The sequence below is a fragment of the Rhinolophus hipposideros genome (genome assembly GCF_964194185.1).
Source record: "Rhinolophus hipposideros genome assembly, chromosome: 11".
NCBI classification, from domain to species: Eukaryota; Metazoa; Chordata; class Mammalia; order Chiroptera; family Rhinolophidae; genus Rhinolophus; species Rhinolophus hipposideros.
In genome coordinates this window covers 21,470,133-21,493,624 of record NC_138057.1, presented here as the reverse complement: position 1 = coordinate 21,493,624, position 23,492 = coordinate 21,470,133, and the positions used below count along the sequence as shown (strand labels likewise).

Here is a 23,492-nt window from a genome sequence, read left to right as displayed (position 1 = left end):
GCTCCTTTAATAATAAAAAGAATTCCAGACTACCGTCTTTCTAAAGAGCTATATGAATCATAATACTTTGCATAACATAACTGACTAAGATAATTTACTACTGAAAGACTACTCTGTTAGGTCAAGCCTTTCTACTTGAAAGAATAATGATAAACAGAAGATAATTCTAAATAGAAAATGAAGTGAAAGATGATGGAAGAAGTTCCTGGGTGAAATTTTTATGCTGGGGGGGAGAAAAAAGAACTTTTTCAAAAACCTATGAGAAATATCTTGAAGAATATAGCCTAAGTCCAAGCTTTGTAAATCTCTCATTTATTCCTTTAAAAGAAATTTCTACTCTCTATGCCATGAAAGGTAACTTTTTAAGTAATTTTCACATATATTAATTTTTAATGACAAGAATTCCATTTGAAGTAACCTTTTGTTTTATCAGATCCAAATATCGCAAAAACCATTATTTTTAAAGAGAGGTCTAGTGCTTTACTCTCTTGAACCTTATGAAACTTGCACAGGGAATAGAAACAAACATTATTAAGTTGTTTCCCTTGAGGATTTTAGTAGGGTATAATAGCAAATTTAATAAACATCACATGAAGATTTAGTATTGCTGCTGTTAAATTTGTAATGAGTTGTATGATGTTTAAAAATTCCCCAACTGGCTTTTATTCAAGTAATTTGTTTACAGATCTTACATGTAGTACACCTGAGGAAAGAAGTAGAATTAACAATTGACCTTATCAGTACAATGTTTCCATTTCTAAGTATTAAGATGCTACTTATATTTAGTACATACTTAAAAATATGTCATTTTATTATTTTGAATATTTAAAGTTGGAGCTAGAAATGATTACCTTTATAGCCTTTGGATTTATTACCCAAAAGTTGGTAATATTTTATATTAACATGATAATGTATTATTCCTATAAATTGATTCCAATATAATTTAAATAATTATTTAAATTATAAATTTTGCTTCTTAGAGGCTCATTGATTGAAAATGCTTTATCTTATAAAAATATGAGTTACAGAAATATGTCATAGTCTATTACAAATTTTTAGACTGCAAAAATTATTTTAAGGAAAATCAATACCTTTCTTTTGAACTCTAAATAAGAATTAAGTATTACAAGCAATTTTTAATTGTCTGGACTCTCACTTCCATTTAGTAACAATATTATATGTGACATAATTTCCTGAGACCAGTACACAAAGACCTCTTTGTGGAATAAAATATAGTACAATAAGAAATAATTTTTTTCCACTAGGATGGAAAAACAATCAGATAAAAGTTTTGAAATCTGTTGCTTAGAAACACCAAGTTTAATTAGAGGAGAATGAGGTAGTCTTCATGAGACTTCTGCAGGTCCTAGAGTTAGGTAGCCTTTGTTCCTGATAACTCAATTCCTATCTATGGCTTCACTTGACATGTTATGGCTGTTCTTTACTTAGATACAGATGTAGTATCTGTATCTGAAACACCAACTATTATTTTTGATGATTCTGGAATGTTTGTTTATTTATTTATTTATTTATTTATTTATTTATTTATTTATTTATTTATTTATAATTGTTTGAGTAGTTTAATTAGGGTGGATGCTTTTCCTCCTGTCCCCATAAAGCTTAAGTGATTGGGAAAAAAAAATTGACAAAAAAGACAGAGGAAGAATACAATTAAAGAAGATATGTGTACACAACACATGTGAGCAATAGATGTTTCTATAGTGATTAGCTGAAGGAGAGTGAAAAAGAGAGGTTTTAGAAAGACATTGCTCAGTTTCTGCTTTGGGATATCAGATGACACTGCCACCCTCTCTTATTCCTGTTGGGGAAGGGAATCAGAATGGGAATGTGTTGTAACTTATTATGATCATTAGTAAGAATGACATATGTAGATCAAATGTCTAAGAGGGCTGAACCTGAACTGATAATATTATCATATGAACATTGAGAAATTCTTATGATAGTGATGATGATGAATTATTCTGGATGTACTTTTGATTCTGAATATCTGTTTCTGTATTTAGTAGTTAGTATGTAAGTTTCAAGGGAACTTTTATTTTCATAAATAGAATAGACTATTTGAAATAACAACGAACCTGCATTTGAGCTCTTCTTGCTATGAATATATCAAATATTGTTCTTCCGTGAATACTTGAAAGTCAATTGTATTAGTTAATTTTCCAAACTTCATATGTAATGCATTTTTACTAATTCTTTTTCCGTAGTTGTGAGGACAGAAGTTTAAGTGATGTGGTTTGATTTAGTCCAATTAAGTTAAATATTCATTAGTTTAATTATTCAGATTATTTTGAAACACACTATATTGCTAATATCACATAGATTAATATTTACTGTAAAAGCCTGTAATGTTAAAATCATTAAAACAAATTAAAAGATACATGTTAAATATTTTCAGTCTCTGGGGCTGTTTTGACAATTTAAAGTGTTAGTAAACTGTTTTACATAATTTGATATTTGAAATAATAGTGTTGATATTCATTTTGAGAAATCATATTCAAACATATTTACAAAATAATTATTTAATTTTGCATTACCTAGAACTTACATTTAAAAAGTGTAAGGGCATTGCATTAATTTTACTCTTGTAAATGTTACTGAGAGTAGCGTATCTCATATCCATATTTCTTTGATAGACTCTAATTTGAACGCATCAAGACAGATTGGCATTTTCAGTACCATAAAAAAACCGGTTTGTTAATTGCAAACCATATTTAGTATGACCTTATAACAAAGTAGTACCTTAAGTGTCATGCTTTGTCTTTAATATGCACCCTGGAGCTGGGTTCATTTGTACTAGACTACTGCACTTCATGAATAGAGTTTTTTTCTTGATAGGCAATTAGCAGTAATTAGGCAGATTTACCTCAATAAGATGTCAACAGGAGATTGTTTAAAAAAGTTGAATGTCAGTGACTTAAAAAGAAAGTTCTTCTGACACATAGGTATAGCATGTGAAACATGAAATGTTAATTTAACTTTTCTGCTTATTATTCATGCACAATATTATTTTGTCATTCAGACACTATACTGACAGAGTGTAAAGGGTGTTAAAATAGTGCTGCTAGAATAAAAAGAGGATTAATCTACCATTGGCCAATTAGCCAAAGGGTACTTAATGGTCTCTAAAGGCTACTGAAGTCTAACTACTAGCAAAAGCATTGGTGAAAAGTCCTCTATCTTACCTTCATTTGCTTGACATTTTGTGAAACATACTGTAGGCTTTTAATAACTGCATTTGTCAGAAAATGGCTTATAAATGAGTGATGTAGTAACTCAGTGTATTTTTCATAAGATATTTTGTTACATAAGTAATTTTATCTCTGCCTAAGATCTTTGTTCTTTTTTTGGTTGGTGGTTTTCAATTTTTAATTCTTTCTTTTAAAGATCTCAAGTATCATAACAAAGGAAAACTCATGCTTTAAATTTAAAACACGTGTTACTAACTTGAAAGAGTTATTAATCTGAACCATTTATCTTTGTAGATAAGTACTTGTATGGAAAATATTCTGCTAGTGACCTAGAAACCCATGTAATTTTCTTTGTAACTCGTATGATATTTTAATTAAATGTGCTTTTCGTTTTATACATGTACAACATAAAAATTTTATTTCTTTTAGTTTTATTCCTTGTAAAAGAATAATATTCCCAATGAAAGAATATTGATTCTATTCACAGAAGGGAGAAATAGCATTAAGATCGTGGTGACTTTTAGGAGGTTCTTGCCTATAGAATTTACATAGATATTGTTCAACTAGAATTTTCTCTCTAGTCTTTTTTGCTTTAATTCTGGTAACAAAATTATGATGTTATCATTTTTTAAAATCACAACTGTGAGATTTAAAAATCGTTACCTCTACATAAGTGTGAAACAGAATAATCTGATTGTGAGGTATAAATGAACTTATTTATGTATTCAACATGAAATAACCTCATCCAATATTCTCAGTCCTATGCAGAATTCAAGATTAAAGATTTGGGGGAAGTAATTGGAAACAGACTATTCCCACTTAATAATTGCTTTTCCGTACTTTGCCTGTCAAAGCCTTTAGGTTTCAAAAAGTGAAAGAAAAATAACAGACTCCACTATTGTTATAGATGGGAACTGACCTTCACTTCTTACTCTGGTTGCTGATTGACCTTTTCCAACATTTGACATCTAACCTTTGCCCCTGCATGGACTGGAAAGCATCCTTCTGCCACTAACTATTTCCTCCATAGACTTCCCAGAAACCTTACTCCTGTGACCCTGACATTCAACCTCACAATTAGCAGGATTTTCTAGAATTTCCAGGTGTCTACTTTTTCAGATCTCACTGTCCCAACTAAAAGTGTTTTAAGTTGTCCATTACTTTAAATTTCTAATCCAGTGGTGAAAACATATGAGGAAAACTGAAGAGTATCTTCAATACTATATTGTCGTTACTATTCAGAAAAAAGTATTAGGTGAGAATCAGTCTTTTATTAGAGGTGGGGGGGCGCTATACCACATCTTCCTTTTCCTTGGAGCACTGCTCCTATACTAGTTGAATACTCAAAAGCATTTTGATTACATGTGCCAGAACCAGCATCATCTCCATTGAATAGGCAGATGTTGAATATTTTATACTTTGGAGACATCAAGATCAGAAAGTACCTAAAAATATATTCTTTGGGGGGTGGTTAGGGAAATTATTCTTCTAGATTTAATTTTTTTCTAAGACCTTCATTTCTTTGCACAGAAGCTTATTACTTCCTTTCACTTGGGCTGTAGAATAATTTCCATGGGCCCTGTTTTATTTTTTCTGATAATTTATTCTTGAACATTGACATGTTTACCAAGGCTCCCTGCTGGAGAAGCGATTCTCCATCTCCGTAGGACTGCCCTCGGTTTACTCACCAGTGTTGTGTGATACTTTATCTAGAACAAAAATTGGAAAGCAGGGTGGTTGTAGATCCAGCTGTGGCCTTTAGTGTTCTACCTAGCTTCTAGGAAACCTTTGACAAAACAAATTAGGAAGAATACATGGAAGGAAACTGCTGGCTGTAGCCAGATGTACCAGATAGGATTTGAAGGCAACAGCGGTTCCTTTACCTCCATTTTATTTCTTCAGAGCACTTACTGCAGTTTATTATATATTTCTAGGTTATAGACTCGTAGCTACCAAAAGGCAAGGATTATAACTTTTTTGTTGATCATTGAAAACGCAGAGTTAGTACAGTTCCTACTACATGGTATACATTAAAAAGAATAAATGATATTGAGTCAGTTTCTGAATCTAGATATTTATTCTTTATCAAGATCTTCCAGAAAATGTTAAGTTGGGGCCCAGAATAAAAGAAGTTCATGAATGAACTCCCATGTAAGAGAACAAGGGAGAGTATTTCAGGGAGGCTTATTTATCCTGTTTATGGGATTCCACAGTTACTACTGAGAGCAGCAAAAGGAAGTTTCTGGCTAGAGGATTTTTGCTTGGCAATTAAACTACAAAATGCAGATTTGGTAGAGGCAATTTCCATTTCTAGCATACAAAGTGGAACAATTTTTTAAAAAGCAGTTGAAGAAATAAAATTAACACACAATTATGGGTAAGGAATAGAAAATTAAACCAGAGTCAGAATATTATATAAACTATACACTAGGGTTTAGCAGGCTTGCTCAAGGTGGGGCAGGGTGGCAATAAGAGAACAAGGTACAGTTTTAAGAAAGGGGTTGATTTTTTTAAATTGGGACTCATATTAGTTTTTCTTGCTACATAACAAATTACCACACGTTTATCAACCTAGAAACAATCTACACATTCATTACCTTGCAGTTTCCGTGGGTCAGGAGGCTGGCACAGCTTAGTGGAGTCCTGTGCTCAGAGTATCACAAGGATGCAATCACTGTGTCAGCCAGGCTGCCTTCCTTTCTGGAGCTCAGGCTTTTCTTCCTAGCTCATGTGTTTGTTGGAAAGATTCAGTTTCTTGGTAGGACTGAGGTCCCCATTTTATTGCTTGCTGCTAAGAGAGCCTTCTCAGCAACTGAGGCCTTCCTTAGATCCTTGACTTATAGCCCCCTCCATAGTCCTTTCCCAACATGGCAAGTTACTTTTTCAAGACTCGCAGGAAAATCTCTCTGAACTCAGAGAGAGCGCCCCTGGCCTTCTTTTAAAGGGCTCACCTGATTAGGTCAGGACCAGAAAATAATAGTGCTTTTGATTAAATCAAAGTCATGTGACGAGAGGCCATAATTGGCATCTGCAGAATTATTTTTGCTTATAACATAATTGTAATAATGTAATTATGGGAGTGATACCCCATCAGATTCTTGGGTCCCATCCACATACAAGGAGAAGTTATTATACAAGGACATAGGTCAGTGGGGGTAATCCAAGAATTCTTCCTACCACTGTGCTCATTCCTGCAGAATGACCTCCAATATATCTTGTTTCTTCACACAGTTCCTTAGAGGGTTCTTTCCTTTTCAGAGACGTATGCTTCTTCAATGTTATTTTGAAATAAATAATTAATAACTAGTGTCTAGTTTTAAACTTTTATAATGTTAAGTTCTATTTTATAATCTTTGGTTAGAATAATTGACTACACACATCAATACAGATCTCAGTGCTTATTCTCGTTGAAGTCAACTTTTCAATTGAAATACACTTTTAAAAGATTGTGGATGGATTGCCCTGCTGGGATATAAAGAGTCAGTTATACACAAGCCTTCAACAGGCTTGTGGCCTAGTAGGGATCCTAAATAAAAATCAAACAAATGACTCTCACTTAACACGAAGTAAAGTTTCAGTCATGAGAGAAATTGTAGGACTTTCACCTATATTTGTATCTATAGAGATGAGATAGAGGTAGATATACAGGGCTTTTTATTAATCTAGTTTCTCAGACTTTAAGATACCTCTCAGACCATGTGGTAGCATTTACCACAAGATAAGAATGCTAACAATGATGCGGTACATTTAAAATGCACCAAGTGCTATCATAGATTTTTAAGAAAATTCTGCCCTCAAAATTACCTTTGCTAAGCAAGCATCATCATCTCTGTTTTTAAGTGAGGAAAGAAAGTGAAATGTTGGCTCAGCATTACTCAACTAGTAAGCATACACCCAAAACTAGAATCCAGAAATTATGACTCTTCCATGTGTTTTATTATCATTTATGATTTTAAGATAGCATGACTTAAATATTTATTTTTAAACCTTTGATTATAGGTGGAATTGTAATAATATAGAAGTAGAAATCGTGCTTCTGATTTAAAAAATGACAATTTTACAAGTAAACTGAATTCATTGGTAGATTTTATAGCACAATCCTTTTCTAACAAGATCGCCACAGAAGTAGTCTCACATGCCAAGCCAAGTGTAAACAAAGGATGTTACTTATTCTTCTTGTCCCCTCCATTCCATTTTTCACGTAAGAAATAGAATGCTTAAACTGAGAGAAGTCAGGAATAGAGCCATAAGTATTTGTCGAAAATTCTTAGGGGTAGTCAAAGGATTCTAAATTGATGGCCTGTTCCCTCTATTTTGACAGGTGCTCTGTAGCATTTTGAGGGATGTATGACTAGTATTAGAAATATGTTTTAAAGATGGAAGATTTTAAGTACTGTTTCATCAAAATAGGATTTATATTTCAATATATTGTGCGTCATTTGATTTGCTATCTCCGTAATTTCAGTTTTTTTTTTAATTTAATAAATTTTATAGTGTTAAATTGACGTTAAAATCTCCATACATGTCTTTTAAGGAAGTATATTTATTGGCTTGGTCTTTCCTCAACGAAGGATGTATTTATAGCATCCAGATCTAACCCTGTGGAAGAAATAGACAGAAATCTAATGTCATATGAGCGAAGCCACCAGGGCTGTTCAAGGGAAAAAATGAGCCTCATCCAAGTTGCCCGAGACCCACCTAGAATTGTAACCGTGAGTTATGTGGTACCAAATTAAAATCTCAAAAAGTCTTATGATTTAGATGCAGAGCGTTACCTTTCAGGATTGATAAATGCTCCAGGGCATACGACCTAAATAAAAACTAATAATGTTACATTGCTAATAAAATTGTGTTTTAATTTATATAGTGATGAACCAATAGAAAGATTATAAATACCAGCTGAAATCAATATGTGTCTTTTTAGCACCATCTGTTCTATAGATAGGGACACTTGAATTTCTAAAACCTCTCTTTTGGTTCTTACTATACAGAAGGCATTGTTTGCAGATACTATGGGGAATACATAGGTAAAGGCACAGTCCTCTCGCAAGGATTTACTAGGGTTCAAGGTTGAAGAATAGGCACAGTGCTATGGGAGCTAAGAGAATGGAGAAGCTATTTTGTTGAAGAAAAAATGTAAAGAACACAGTATTTTTTATAAAGGTGGAAATAATAACTCCTCTTTAAGCATGAGAGAGAATTCAGCAGAAAGAAATACCATTTATAGAGTCATTGACGTAGAAATGGCAGATGGGTTTGGGGAATGGCACGCAAGGTTGACTTCAGGTGATGTCTGACTGAAACACAAATTGAAGGCAAATCTTAGCCGTAAGATAACCAGCCACATCTGAGCTTTATTCTATATGGGTGAGAAAACTTGAAGGGATTTTGTGTAAGGGAATAACAGGGCAGTATTGTTTTAGGAAGTTGTATAAAAGATGGTTTGAAAGTAGGAAAAGGTTGCGGGAAGGGAGGTTATTACAGTGTTCTCAGTGGGATAATGAGAGTCTTCATTAAGAAAGTGGCAGAAGGGAATGAAAGTGAAAAACATTACATAATTTATGGAACTTGACAATTGATTGGACATAGAGAAGCAATAAACAGGGAGAGAGATGGAGTTAAGGTCAGATGATAACCCGGAGGATTTTCAGTTTTAAGGAAATTATGAATTTGCTTTTAGATATTAATTATTAGGAACCCATGGGAAAATTCATGAGTGAATATTCCTGAGATTCTGTAGAGCCGTGCTTTTAGATCATAAATTAAAATATAGCCAATGAAATAGTTTTTCTCACCAAAACATACTTTTTATTTCACTAAAACATAGTTTAATATAAAATATATCAAGTCCTAGTTTTGAATCCAATCTGAATTATTCATATTTAACAGTGTACAAATGCATATACAAATGCATAAGCAATTATAGATTTATTTGTATACTTTCTAGAAGTTGTGTTGAAATGCAGTGTTAATACTTAACTTATTATGTCCCATGTTTATATTACTGTACATGTTATCTGTATCTTTTGCTGTTGCTAATTAGAATTCTTAACAAAGACAGATTTTTCCCCCCTTTGAGAGAGTTCTGTACCATTTTGTCTAATTGTTCCTTATGTTAAACTACCATATTATAAGCTTCTTTGGAATAATAAAATAGTAGTGAAGTTATCCTCTAAAGGAGCTCTGAGTTGTTATGCCATTACAGCTTGGTGGCATTTTGCTGACTACAGATCGGTGTGAGAAGGGCTAACATTAAGACAGTTTTTTTTTACACTGTTTCAAAAAAAAAAAAATTACCGGCATGTCATTTAGTAAAATGTTTATGTTATTAAAAATTCAAATGTAAGGAGTTTAGTGCAATCTACCTGAACATTACAAAGAGGACTTGTCAACTATCAATCAAGTGCATAAGACTGAGCAAATGTGTTTGCATGCTATTTATTTGAACTAAATCTCTAATAAGCCTCTTCTGCTAATTGGACTTAACATTTATGTTGCTAAATGAGAAGCATTTTGGCTGCTATATAGGGTGGTAAGACCTACCCAGTGGAATAAACAGCTAACATCTGTTACCCCATCCTGCTCCAGCTTGGCTTTTACCAGTTAAGTACATCAGCCCTGAAGTCAAGGTTATCAAATATGTGAATCTCTGGCTCACCCACATACATGTGAAGGCAAAGAAACAGCACATCATGTGGAAAGGCCAGCCAACCAAAAGCTATTGAGTACAGCTGGTCCATTTTATTTTAACCTTTATAAGCCCTACAACCTTAAGAAAAAAATAATATAGGTTATAATTTTTATAAAGTTTTTATAATAATTATTTTTATAATTAATTTCACTTGTTTTCTTTTGCATTTTTGTACCTGTAGAATATTATGCTGAAAATTGTTAGATTAAATGTAATTATCTTTATAATACATTTATATTTATTTTCTTAAAAAAAAGAAGCTAAATTTGGATTTGGCTGAGCTTCGGAAAGAAAAAGAAGATTTACTAAAGAAATTGGAGTCCTCATCTGAAATTACAAGTTTGGGAGAAGAAGTTTCCCGGGTAACAGTTCCACGGATACAAGTTACATCATTTGGTCCTTCAAGGAGCATGGATTTGGAAATGAAGCAATTGCAGTGTAAACTAAAGGTGAATATACATTTTATTAAAGATGAAAACATATTAAGTTACTGAATCCTTAAAGACATGTTTATAGCAATACTAATTTAATCCTGTATTAAAGGTACATTATGGTATAAATAATCCAAAAATTATTAATACTATATTCAACCTCATCTTTCTGTTTTATTTCAGCCTAGTAGATTCTTATCTAGTAACTCCTAATACTAGCCTCTGAAAAAAATGACAACACACCATGATATCATAATTTAGGAGATGATGGAGACTGAACATTGTCATTCTAGTCCATTACTCAACTACTCTTTCCTCCCTCCTCTGAACAGAATTCCTTTCAAACATGTAATAATATCGATGTAAATAGAATATTTCCCTCTACACATTTGCTACTATTTCAATTTGGTTATTGTTGGTCGGAGATGGAGAAGGTGGAATGAAGTGAGGGGAGGGAGAAGTACAGAGCAAAGGTGGGTTGGTTTAATAGATTTCAGCATCTTAAACCTGAGAGGGAGAGTAAAAAGCAGTGTTCTATTTGCTTATAAAGAATTGTATCTAAGTCCAGCTGAAACTGTCAACAAAGTACGGCTGACTTCTAGTTTAAATAGAATTATCTTGTGAGAAACAGATTTGTGAGTTTTATTTGGAAAGTTAATTTGCATACTGCTTAAAACAATCTAATTTATCCCTCACATATTTATTTTCTTCAGTGGGGGTTGCTAACTGGAGGCTAAAAGGACAGTGTACATGGGACTGTCACTACAATGAGAGGCACTAGAAAGAAATTTCTGGTAAGAAATGCGCAGAGTATGTTAGGAATGGAATAACCGTGACTGTTAAGAGGGTATTAGAATATTGAATTGTCAAATAGATTGTTTTTCTTTTTTCAATTCAAATATAATATGTGCACTCTCCAGTTATAATATCTCTCCACATATAATATAATATGTGCACTCTCCAGTTATAATAGAGTTAAATGAATGTTTACTGATAGGATAAAGTTTAAAGTAAATGAATATATCATTGCTTGAAAACATTTGCTTTATTAATGATACATGTACACACTGGCATTAATTTAGATGCATATTGAATACCGTCTTCTTTAGACAGTGTTCACGTGCAGAACTTGCCTCAACCACTACATGTTATAAGTTTAAATACCTTACATAATAGAAATGATAGAAGTGTGAGAAAAATAGTGACGTGGGTTTGGGCACATGTTTCTTCTCTTAAAATGTGTTTCTGTCTCTGAAAAAGTGGAATAAAATGTATAAATAGAACACTTCAGTGTTTAGGTTTCTGTACAGAGGATTAAACCATTGAGATGGTCTTAGATCTTACCTACTTCAGATACTTTAGTTCATAATTCTGTGATTCTTATAATCAAGTCTTCATGATCCTAACATAACTTTATTTTTCACCAAAATAAAACAATGTTAGATCCAGTAATGTCTAATCTGACTTCTAAAATTGTTTTAATTGTTAATAGTTTTAAGTTGACTTATATTTTACTTTTTTAATTTTACTCACTACGAATGGTGTAACCTAATTTTGATAATAATAAACCCATATGAATATCTGCAAGTTACTTGCATTATGGTTTCCCATGGTGTAAGCTGTTACCCACATGTAAATCTCTCTCTTTGGAAGAATGTGTGAGTCACAAAGGTGAGACTGAGAATGCCTAAAGCAATTGAGACCATGCTTAAAGTAAGTTTGAAGTGACATTGTCCATTTCTAGCCTGGAATCCCAGAGCCACTGACCAGGCTGCATAGAGACAAAAAAGATAAATTTTTACTTTAATCTTGTTTCATATTTTAATATGGAACAATCCGACAAGACCAGGTACCTTTAAGTACATAATACTCTCTGCTACTACAAATATCTGTTTTGATATTATATTAGTTTGCTAGGGCTGCCATAACAAAATACCACAAACTGGGTGGCTTAAATAATAGAAATTAGTTTTCTCACAGTTTCGTACTCCAGAAGTGCAAGATCAAGGTGTCAGCAGGTTTGGTTTATTCTGAGGCCTTTCTCCTTGGCTTGTGGATGGCCATCTTGCTGTTTCCTCATGTGGTTGTCTCTCAGTCGTGTGGTCTGTGTTCTAATCTCCTCTTCTTATAAGGACACCAGTCATATTGGAATAAGTCCCACTCCTTTGACCTTAATTGCCTTTTTAGAGGCCCTATCCAAATACAGTCACATTTTGAGGTTCTGGGGGTTAGGACTTCAACATATGAATTTGAAGAAACACAATTCAACCAATAACAGGTATCAAATTGCTAGCGTAATAATTTTCCAAGAAATAACTTATTTTCTAGTTGATGTTTGTATGCTTAAGAAAAACTGGTTAAATTTGAATCTATTAAAGGTTTACATGTTTTTTTTTCAGTTTATCCAGTTAATATTAGACTTTTCTATGTAAATTCTTAGGTGTACTTCTCAGATGTATGTGGTTCATTCAGTAATTAGAGTGCTTATGTGCATTTTCAGTATCATTTTTACCCATAGTAGACATGTTTCCTCAAGGTACCCAACTTTATATAGGTAGGTAAAAATATATTTAGAGATGTATAAATTCCTTCCAGTGAATGATATATACATATATCAATTATTTATATTTAGTTTAAGCTGTAGTTCTTTATACAACCTGGATTGAATAGTACTCCAATTTATATTTGTGATTCTTTGACTTCCTAATTATTGAAAGCATTCCTTTTGGTATACATACCATGTTCTCTTCCAGTTTCCCAGTAAGTTAATATGAAAATATGAAGAATAGCAGTTTTTAAACTACTGTTCCTTTGTATATAATCTATTTCCAGGATGATTCTAAGTCCTTTACAGATATTAACTCACTTAATCCTCATTGCAACCCTGTGAGATAAGTTCTATCATTATTTCTACTTTACATGGAGAAAACTGACAGAGAATAAGTTACTTGTCCAGAACCACACAGCTACTAAGTGATAGAGTCAAGATTAGAACTCAAGCCATCTGGCTCCAGAGTCTATGCTCTTACTCATTACACTATGAAAATTTAAAAATATATATTTAATAAACTTAGATGGGAAAGCTCTAACCAGGGTGGATGTGGATTCTTACCATTGTGACCTTTTTGAAATATGTGTGTTATTCCAGATTTTAAGTCATGCTGCAGATAAGTATTATATAGTAGGAAATGCAAAAGGAGTAGAGGATCTAAGTTTGGATCTCTCTTTGTCCACTAACTTCTTGTAAGACTTGACTGAGGAAATTGCTTAATTTCTCCAAAAGTTTAAAGCAGGGACACTTTAAGGGACACTTTCTATCTATTTCATAAAGATCTTTGAAGATCAAATGAAAAAGCTATGAAATTTAGAGATTCTGGCAAAAGTATGTATCAAACTGGCCTTATTTTATTTATTATAATTCAGTAATTCCTCAGTTATCTGGAAGTCAAAGTTATAGCATTGCAGACACCTAAAAAACAGCCTTAAGTCTCAAAACAGAAAAGTATCAAACAACTATCTTAAAATCCACTTAATTTATTCCATTGAAGATATTGTCAGATTTCATTTACTGCCTGTTGTCTTTTATTTTAAATACAACTCTAAAGTTTGTTTAACTTCTCAGCAGAAAACCTTTCAAAAGCAGCAGATTAGAGGTATGCATATTAAAGGGCAGGATGACTGTTTTTAGGCAGGGATAGTGACATAAGCAAGAAATTAAGATCAACAGATTGTCAGAGAGAAGAAGAAAACATGAAAATGTTAATGTAAAAATACAAAATTAGAAAAACAGCAGTCTGGGACCATTTAGAGTAAGAATAAGTAGACATTTATATCATAACAAATATTAAAGGCATCACTATATAATGATATAGTGATAATATAATACATATGTGATATGACTTAATATAATAATATTTATAATATAATATCACTGAAGTATCACTATTAGCTTAATTTAATCATGGATGTACATATTTCTAAATGATGAGCAATCATTCCAGAGAGAATTTAAGATTAATGATTAAAGCAAAAGCATCAATTATCTGGTAAATTCACTAGTGTGGAACATCTTATTCTGTCAATGCTAGAAAGAAGACACTATTCATCACTGTGAACATGTAAAATATGGTGGAAATTTAGATTGCATTACATAAATATTTAATCAAAACTTTTAATATTCAATACAGTTTCCATGTTAAAGTAGCCTTGTGTTTTTAAGAAAATTAATATATTTAATGTAAAAATTAAAATACTAGCAATTTATTATCTCTCATGATTCAGGGGGTTGACTGTAAAATTATTTCAAATTTTTTTTACTTATGTATGCTATATCAGTGAGATATTTAAAGTCTGTGGAATGAATTTGACATATTTACATTGTGTGATTAATAGTTTCATCTTTTCAGACTTACATGATGTTAGTATGAGTCACTCAAGCCTCAGAATAGTTCTAATAGAAACTATTGTAGTTACTAGAAAGATTAGTGAAATAACTAGAAATATTTTTAAAGCTATCATATTTTATAATATTTATATTAGTTTAATACTTTTAAATTTAGTAAATGAACTAATGTACAGAAGGTGCCAAAAAATATACACATTTTAAGAAAGGAAAACTATTAAACTTGTAATATTCAATATATACTGATAACAAAAGATGAAGGCAAGTCATGTTTGACTTCTGCAATTACAAGTGGTGCTCAAAGTGGTTACCATCAGTGTCCAGACACTTCTGATTACAGCGAACTACTGCTTGAGCAACGTTGTCCAGAGCATCCACTTTTTTTTTTGGCATATTATATAAGAACTTTAGTATACATTTTTTTTTGCCTCCCAGCCTCCAGTATATCAATACTGTCTTGTAGGTGGAAAAATCACAATATCAAAAACCTAAGTGATTTCTTAGATTACATGTTTACTTGGAAATTGAGTCAAAATTTAAAGTTAGGGGTCCTAACACTTTAGTCACTGCCTCTGGCTCCTATAGGCTGTGTAGACAACAAATACCATAAAGATGTTCTTCTTTGAAAAACTAATAATTATGTATAAATACTTTAATAATAAGTTGTATTATTAATAAGTTCAAGTAGTGAAGAATTTAGTATTCATAAGGTTCTCTGTCAGTTATCTATTACTGTCTAATAAATTATCCAAATATGTAATGGCTTAAAACAACAGCAATTTATTATTTTTTTTATCATTCAGTGCATTGATTGGGCAGTTCTTTTGCTTCTGTCTTCTGGGTTCTCTCATATGCCTGCATTCTTCTAAACCAAGGAATTACCTGGCCCACAAGTTCCAAGATAGCCTCACTCACAGGTCTGGCAATTAGTCAACTGGCTGTCAGCTGGGGTACCTCAGTACACCTCCAAATGACCTTTCCTCGGTATTCCATGGAAGGTGATCCCAGGGCAACATTTCAAGAAGGCAAGCTACAAGGGTTTAAGCCCACTATCTGATTCTTGCACAATTTCATTTCTACTACATTCTTTTGGTCAAAGCAAATCATAGGCCAGTCCAGATTCAAAGGGGTGGGAGATAGATTCCACCTCTTGACGGGAAGAACAGCAAAGCATTTGTGACCATACTGAGTCTAAGTTCTAGTAAATCAAACGTTGGTTTTAAGTGATCTTATTAAACCATTAAAATAATTAATCACATGCACATTTACATTCAAAAAAGACAACCCCTTCTCCCCTAAATGTATTGTGGGTGTATATGCTTTGCAGTTGCTATATGATTGTGTACCTCTATGATTTTTGGCATGTTATATAAGAACTTTAGCATATCATAGTATTTACACTAGAACATATAAAATAAAGCATTTGAAAATATATGTTCATTTTAATTATAACTATAATTATTGCAAGTGTAGTATTCTTCATGAAAATGACATTTATTTTTATACCGCTTTAGAACAAAATTGAAAGGTGTACTTGAATTTATGTGTATTTTTAATCTAGAATGCAACCAATGAACTCACTAAACAGTCATCGAACGTGAAATCTCTGAAATTTGAACTCCTAGCGAAAGAAGAACACATAAAGGAAGTGCATGAAAAGTATGTTCTTCATGTTTTTATCCACTGTATTTGGTGCCACCTAGTGGTAGTTAACTCGATTAAACGTTGCATCTCAAGAAACAATACCAATGTTAAAAATTAAGTTTTTCTTCCTTAGTTCATGTTTAAGCTTACTTAAGATGAAAATTTAAAGAATATTATATTTAGTGTAGTTGATGGCAATACAGTAACTATTTTTTAATTACAGTAAGAATATTTAAAGTTCGTTTTCTTTTCCTTAAACATATTTAATTTTGAATAAATATCAATCAATGGCCTAAAGCCTATGAACAAAAAACTTTAGAATGTGGTAGTTTTTAAACAAAGATACATTTGTATATTGATCTTTATGTGGGATTCAATGCCTTAGCTTATGAAGCTAAGGTGGAAAAAAGGGAAAGTGTTGTTTGGGGTATGAAAATGTATATTTTATGTGTTTGTTCACAAAAAAGGGTTTAAAATGTTCTGTCTCACAAACTCAAAATGATTTTCTTTCTATATCTTTTATAAATATACTAGAGCTTAGAAGTGATAACATGTTTAGATCGAATTCCAGTCTGTCACTGATAATTTAATATATATTTCACATACATGTATGCTGTACCATGTTATACACTAATATCACTTAAAAGTGATATTAATAGATAAAATTATTAGACAAAAAGGTTAGTTAATTTTTTTAACAGAATTATCTTGACATTTATTTATCTATTAAGAGGCAGTCTTGCTTATTGTTTAACAGTGAGGGCTTTAGAGAAATGTTCTTCAAATCCTGGCTCTACTACTTGCTAACTCTGTACCTCCATTTAATGGTATTAACTCATAAAGTTCTCATGAGGATTAAATGAGTTAATACACGTAAAGCACTTATAACGTGGATAGCATATAGTAAGTACTCAATAAATGTAGGCTATTGTTGTTCTTATTATAGTAGTAATCGTAGTAGTTGTCACTGCATCTACCATTTTATACTTAATGTCTTATCAACTTAAGCCAAATAAGACACTTCAGTCTCATATCATATTAAAGTAGAAGATATCATACCTAATTGTAGTGTCTTTACATGATATTAGAAGATTTTACTTTTGTTTAGTAAAGTATGGAATAGTTTCTTACCAGTGTTATGCTTTTTGATGATTTCTAAATATCACTTTGATTTTTCTTAGCAATGCAAGAATGTAACTTAAATATAATAATTTTGACTTCATAAATTTAATTAATCTTTCTCAGTTTTTTTGTTTTAATGCATATATAATACTACAATTAACAAGTCACAATTGGATTATAGATTTTACTAGTATTCTGAATATTAATAGAATAATATTTATCCCATGCAATTATTTTATTAATTTGCAACTTCATTAATATCAGATAGCATTTAAAAATTAACAGTAGGTATGACATGAGATAATATATAAGATATCATCACTGTTAAAGTATATTCTATTAACATCATTTTGATAAAATGCCTTTTTTCACTATCAAGGATGTCTCGAATGGAGAGAGATATAACCATGAAAAGACATTTGATAGAGGATTTGAAATTTCGACAGAAAGTAAATTTGGAAAGTAATGAGAATATTAATGAAATGTTAGAAAATCTTGAAAAAAAGGTATCAATTTTTATGTTCCCTGACACTAAAAAAAATTATTCAATCTTAATAAAATGTATAGAAAATATTCATAGATTCTATGGGTACTGTTACATAATTACATTATTTGCTCTGAAAATACAGTATTTGTTTTCAAATTCAAGAGTCCAAAATCTCATACATAATATAGCACACATTCTTTTATATTTGTAAACATACCGTGAGAAGATGATGAAGTTTAATTTTTTAAATCTTGAATATTTCTGGGGTACAGAATTTTATTCAGCGTTTTGTTTTATTTTAACTATAATTTTAATGATAGAATCAAACATATGTTTTTAAATGAAAAAAGTGGTAACCAATAACTTTGAACAGTTTTTAAAAAGTTTATTGCCACAATTTTTTTAAGCTATACTTTTCCTTGTATATACCTAATTTGGTGTACTTAGGAAGACTTCCTAAATTATATAAATGTCTAACCAGTATGCTGTACACCTGAAATTAATATAATATTGAATGTCAAATGTTTAAAATTTAAAAAATATAATAAAATAAATTAGTTGTATAATATCTGACTCCAAAGTATAAATCATCAACTTGCTGACTAAGGGATTTTTTTTAAAAGATGCTGTTTGCATAACTCATAAAGCAGCTTGTGCTTTGGCATTCACTAAATGTTGCCTACTCTAGAGAGAGCTTAAAATTAATTAGTTAAAATTAATGTTGTATTATTACGTGAGAGACACACACCAGTATTCATACTTTTTGTGTGTGCAAGTTTTGGTTTTGCTGTTGATTGAAGAACTATTAGTCTCATTATAATATTTTTACTTGTTTTTCTTGAAATTGATATCATTTATGAGGAAATAAATCAAATTAGATTTCTTCATGTATTCATTTGGTTTCTGATTAAACAAATACAGTATACTACTCGAATGCCTTTACCAATAATTACCTTTGTGCTTTCACTGTAGGTGAAGACATTAACTGAAGAGTGTTTCAATAAAAAGGTATCAATTGATTCGCTAAAGCAAAGACTTAGTGTCGCCCATAAAGAGAAGTCTCAGTACGAACAGATGTATCAGAAAACTAAAGAGGAATTAGAAAAAAAGGTATGCTTTTAGGACACTTCACCTTAAAGAGAGAATATAATAACATCTTTTTCATTTTTAAAGTTGTAATTTTTTTCTCCCCAAAACTGTTCTGAGGTACTTAAATGTTTCAGATAACTGCAAAGAACGCGTTTTATCTCTACATGAAACACTAAGAACTTGTTTAGCATTAGAGGTAGTGCTATAGTAAAGGAACAGATTTTGTGTCTTAATAATTTCTTATGTATAAAAACTATTGTTAAACTGCCACAAGTAGATATAAATTTTTTAGATCCACGTGAAGTTACAAAACTAATCAAATATTTTCATTTGGTATATGAGATCTTTTGCTCTGAAATAGCTACTGTGTCTTTAATGACTTGCAATTTTTTAAAAGCACAAACTAATTTTGATGATAAATATGTAAGAATATGTGCTCCACAAAAACCACCATCAATTTTACCCAAGTAAAAATAAATACATATAGAGAGAGAGTCATGAAACCCTTTCTTTATCTGACATGTATAACTAACTCTTCCAAATCTGTTTAGGAAATATTTTTGTTCTATGATTATTGGTCTTCTGCAGGATCTCAAGCTTTCTCTCCTAGTATCAAAAATCAATGAGACTGAATCTGCAATGGCAGAAATTGAAACAGCAGCATCCAAGCATCTTCAAGGATTGGCATTGCAAAGTGAGCAGGCCCTAGGAAGCGCACAGAAGAAGTTGATGCTAGCCAATGAGAAAGTGGAAGAGTTCACCATATTTGTGAAGGTTTGAATTATTGGTGCCTTTTGCTTGTACTTTACTTACGGCAGAGTGGGCATGGCCTCCTTCAGATGATTTGGGGAATACTATGAAGTTTCTTTCTGTGTTCCTAAACCACAAAGCCTCTTCTCCTACCCTCCATGCCACGTTATTCAAAATGTCTCTATAAAAGATTTCCTTTTATAGCTTGAGTTTAAAATTTTTCACTCTATCATTAATTCTTTTCTTAATGTCAACTTAGTTATGAATTTGTAGTGGTCACATAATCAAGGCAGGTTTTAAGATAAACGAACTAAGTAATTTAAAATCATCCAAGGAAGAACAAACAGAGACTTGTTCATTAAAGCGAGGAAACATCTGAACCCCAATCCACAACCTGTCAGGACATAGAATGGATAGAAGAATGGCAAATGGCACAGCAGAACAAAAGGAGGACAAGCCCAAGTGCCTGCAAAGGGTGCCCATCTAGAAGTTCTCTGACTGCAGAAGAACCTCAGTAAGGCTCAGGAGTTGATTCCACAAGGAACCCCCAGAGTGCAGGGTGATGGGGACGGGGCGGACACAGGTTTAAACAGATGATTTGTTTGAAAGCCTTTATGAGGAGGTTCTGGACCTCCAATCTGTACTTGCACCCCATACAGGTAGTAGTTATCCTTTAACCCTCTGGAAAAACCTAGGAGGAGCAGCTCTGCTTTCAGAGAAACAGTGTCCTGAGAGCTGGGAATCTGCTTGATTGCTCCACCTGTTTTAATCTCACTGTGAGTTGTTTACACCTCTTTAGTACCTTTTATTTTGACTTTCATTATACTTAGATAACAGATCTGTGGCCACTAGATAGATTCTGCGTTCCTTAAAGTCAAGGACATGTTTTATTAATCTCTGCCTCCACAGTGTGTACTAGGGCCTTGTAAAAAGTCAGCATGCAATAACAAACACTAATCAAATTTTTCATTAGGAATGGGAAATTTTAATAATAGTGCTTTTGGCATTTAAAAGTAAGTACTGAAACAGTTTGACTATAGTGGGGAGTGCTTCTTTACCCCTTTCCTTCCAAAATCACAATGTTCTTTTCTTTTTTTAACCAATCTTGGATGAAATTAAGTTCCTCATACTACTTTTGCCTTCAAAAGGTCTGCATTATTAAAAACTAGCATATCATAGCAGTAGAAATTTATGTCAACATATAAAATATTTTCAATTTATGTATCTTTATAAAATGAAGATTTCAATGTCTTCCTATGGAATAAAATAGCATCACCACTTAGTATCTCCTTTCCCAAATAACCCCACTGTCATTTTAAGTACACAATTAGACTTGCTGCATATATGTATACTTATATATATATAGTATATAATAGTATATACTAGTATATATATATATATTACTATATATATTACTATATATAATAGTATATATATATTACATATACTATTATATACTAGTATATTAAGGTATATAATTTCATATATATTAATATGTTAGTTCTCTCAAATCAGGATTTTTCTTTCCATTTTTTGGTTTCTCTCTCTAAATAGGTCAGTAGCTTGACATCTCTTAAGCCCTCAGTAGTAGGGAAGGTCCTCTGGTCAACATATAGTAAAATATTTTCAAGTTCCTTTATCCCCTTAGGTATTGATGTTATTTATACAAGGTATGATTAAAAAATGCGGTGAATGTTTAAATTAAAAAAAATGTTTTACAGTAAAAGATACATTCACATTAATCTCCCTCAAAATACTCCCCCTCGCCTCAAACACACTTATGCCATTGTTCTTGCCACTTTCTGAAGCATTCATGGAAGTCCTCTTTGGTCTGCTGAAAGAGGAACTTTAGGTGGTGGGCAGTGACCCAAAACCTGTGCCACAGCCTCTTTTGGGCCACTCTCAGGGATCTGTGGGCCTAAGGTAAGCAGTGGCTGGCTGTGGTGTTCTCAGGGCATTTTTGCAAAGTGGTAACAACCACAACTGCATTAACTTTGTAAAACCCACCAGCTCCCAGGAACCCCACCCTGCCCATCTAGCTGCATTGACAGGGGCATTCCCAGCACATGTGTGGCTGGTTCTGCCCCACAAGCCTTTTACAGCAGTGGATGGACCACAGCATCCTGGGGAAATTTTCGTGTTAGGCAGTGACCCAAAACCTGTGCCATAGCCTCTCTTGGGTGGCTGTCTGAGATTTGTAATCCCAAGGCAAGTGGTGGCCGCTGTGGTGTTCTCAGGGTGCTTTGCAAAGTGGTCACAGGCCAGGAACTGGTACAAGAACTGAATCTGCATTAACTTTGTGAAAACCACTGGCTAAACCTTGTGACTCCCTGATAACCTGCCCGGCCCACCTAAGCAGCATCTCCAAGGGCACTCTCAACAACAATGCAATAACTGAAACAAAGACTACACCAGAAGGAATCAACAACAGATTAGATGAAGCAGAGGATCGAATCAGTAATTTAGAAGACAAGGTAGCAGAAAACACCCAATATGAACAAAAAGCAAAATTAATTTTAAAAAATGAATTAAGTTTAAGGGACCTGTGGAACAAAATTAAGCATAACAACATTCACATCATAGGAGTACCAGAAGGAGAATAGAGGGAGCAAAAGATCGAGAACCTATTTGAAGAATAATGATTGAAAACTTCCCTAAACTAGCAAAAGAAATAGACATACAAGTCCAGGAAGTGCAGAGAGTCTCAAGCAAGATGAACCCAAACAGGCCCACATCAAGACACATCATATTTAAAATGGCAAAGATTAAAGACAAAGAAAGAATCCTAAAGGCAGCAAGAGAAAGACAAGTAGTTACTTACAAGGGAGCTGTCATAAGATTATCAGCAGATTTCCCAACAGGAACTTAGCAGGCCAGAAGGGAGTGATAGGAAATATTCAAATTAATGTAAAACAATAGCCTACAACCAAAACTAATCTACCCAGCAAGGCTATCACTTAAAATTGAAGGAGAGGTAAACAGCTTCCCAGAGAAGAAAAAGGAACTCATTACCACGAAGCCAGTATCACAAGAAATGTTTAAAGGACTTCTTTAAGCAGAATAAAGGAGAAAACAAACAAATGAAGATAAAAAATATGAATAATAAAAAATAACAATGACTATGTACCTACCAATAATCACTTTAACTTAAATGGATTAAACATTCCAATCAAAAGACATAGGGTAGCTGAATGGGTAAGAAAACAAGACCCATGCATATGCTGTCCACAGGAGACTGACCTCAGATCAAAAGACACATACAGACGGAAAGTAAAGAGATAAAAAAAAAAAGATGTTTTTAATGCAAATGGAAATGAGAAAAAATTGGTGTAGCAATATTTATATTGCACAAAATACACTTTAAAATGAAGACTATAATGAGACAAACAAGGATATTACATAATAATAAAGGGATCAATCCAATAAGAGGACATCACCCTAGTAAACATTTATGTACCCAACATAGGAGCACCTAAACATATAAAGCAAATATTGACTGACAAAAAGGCAAAGATCAACAGTAATGCAATCATAATAGGGGACTTCAACACCCCACTGACACCAATGGACAGATCTTCCAGACAGAAAATCAACATGGAAACATCAACCTTAAATGATACAGTAGGCCAGATGGATTTAATTGATATTTTTAGAGCATTTCACCCCA

At 32.6% G+C, this 23,492-nt stretch overlaps 1 protein-coding gene across 1 annotated transcript in view; it reads left to right on the top strand.

Annotated features, from left to right (window-relative positions):
- Positions 1–23,492, top strand: part of CNTLN (centlein) — a 253,310-nt gene that overhangs the window by 198,806 nt on the left and 31,012 nt on the right. The window contains exons 19-23 of the mRNA XM_081065244.1: positions 10,158–10,349; positions 16,295–16,392; positions 17,879–18,005; positions 18,959–19,096; positions 19,664–19,849. Coding sequence (XP_080921370.1) covers positions 10,158–10,349; positions 16,295–16,392; positions 17,879–18,005; positions 18,959–19,096; positions 19,664–19,849 — 741 coding nt within the window. The remainder of the gene's footprint in view (positions 1–10,157; positions 10,350–16,294; positions 16,393–17,878; positions 18,006–18,958; positions 19,097–19,663; positions 19,850–23,492) is intronic.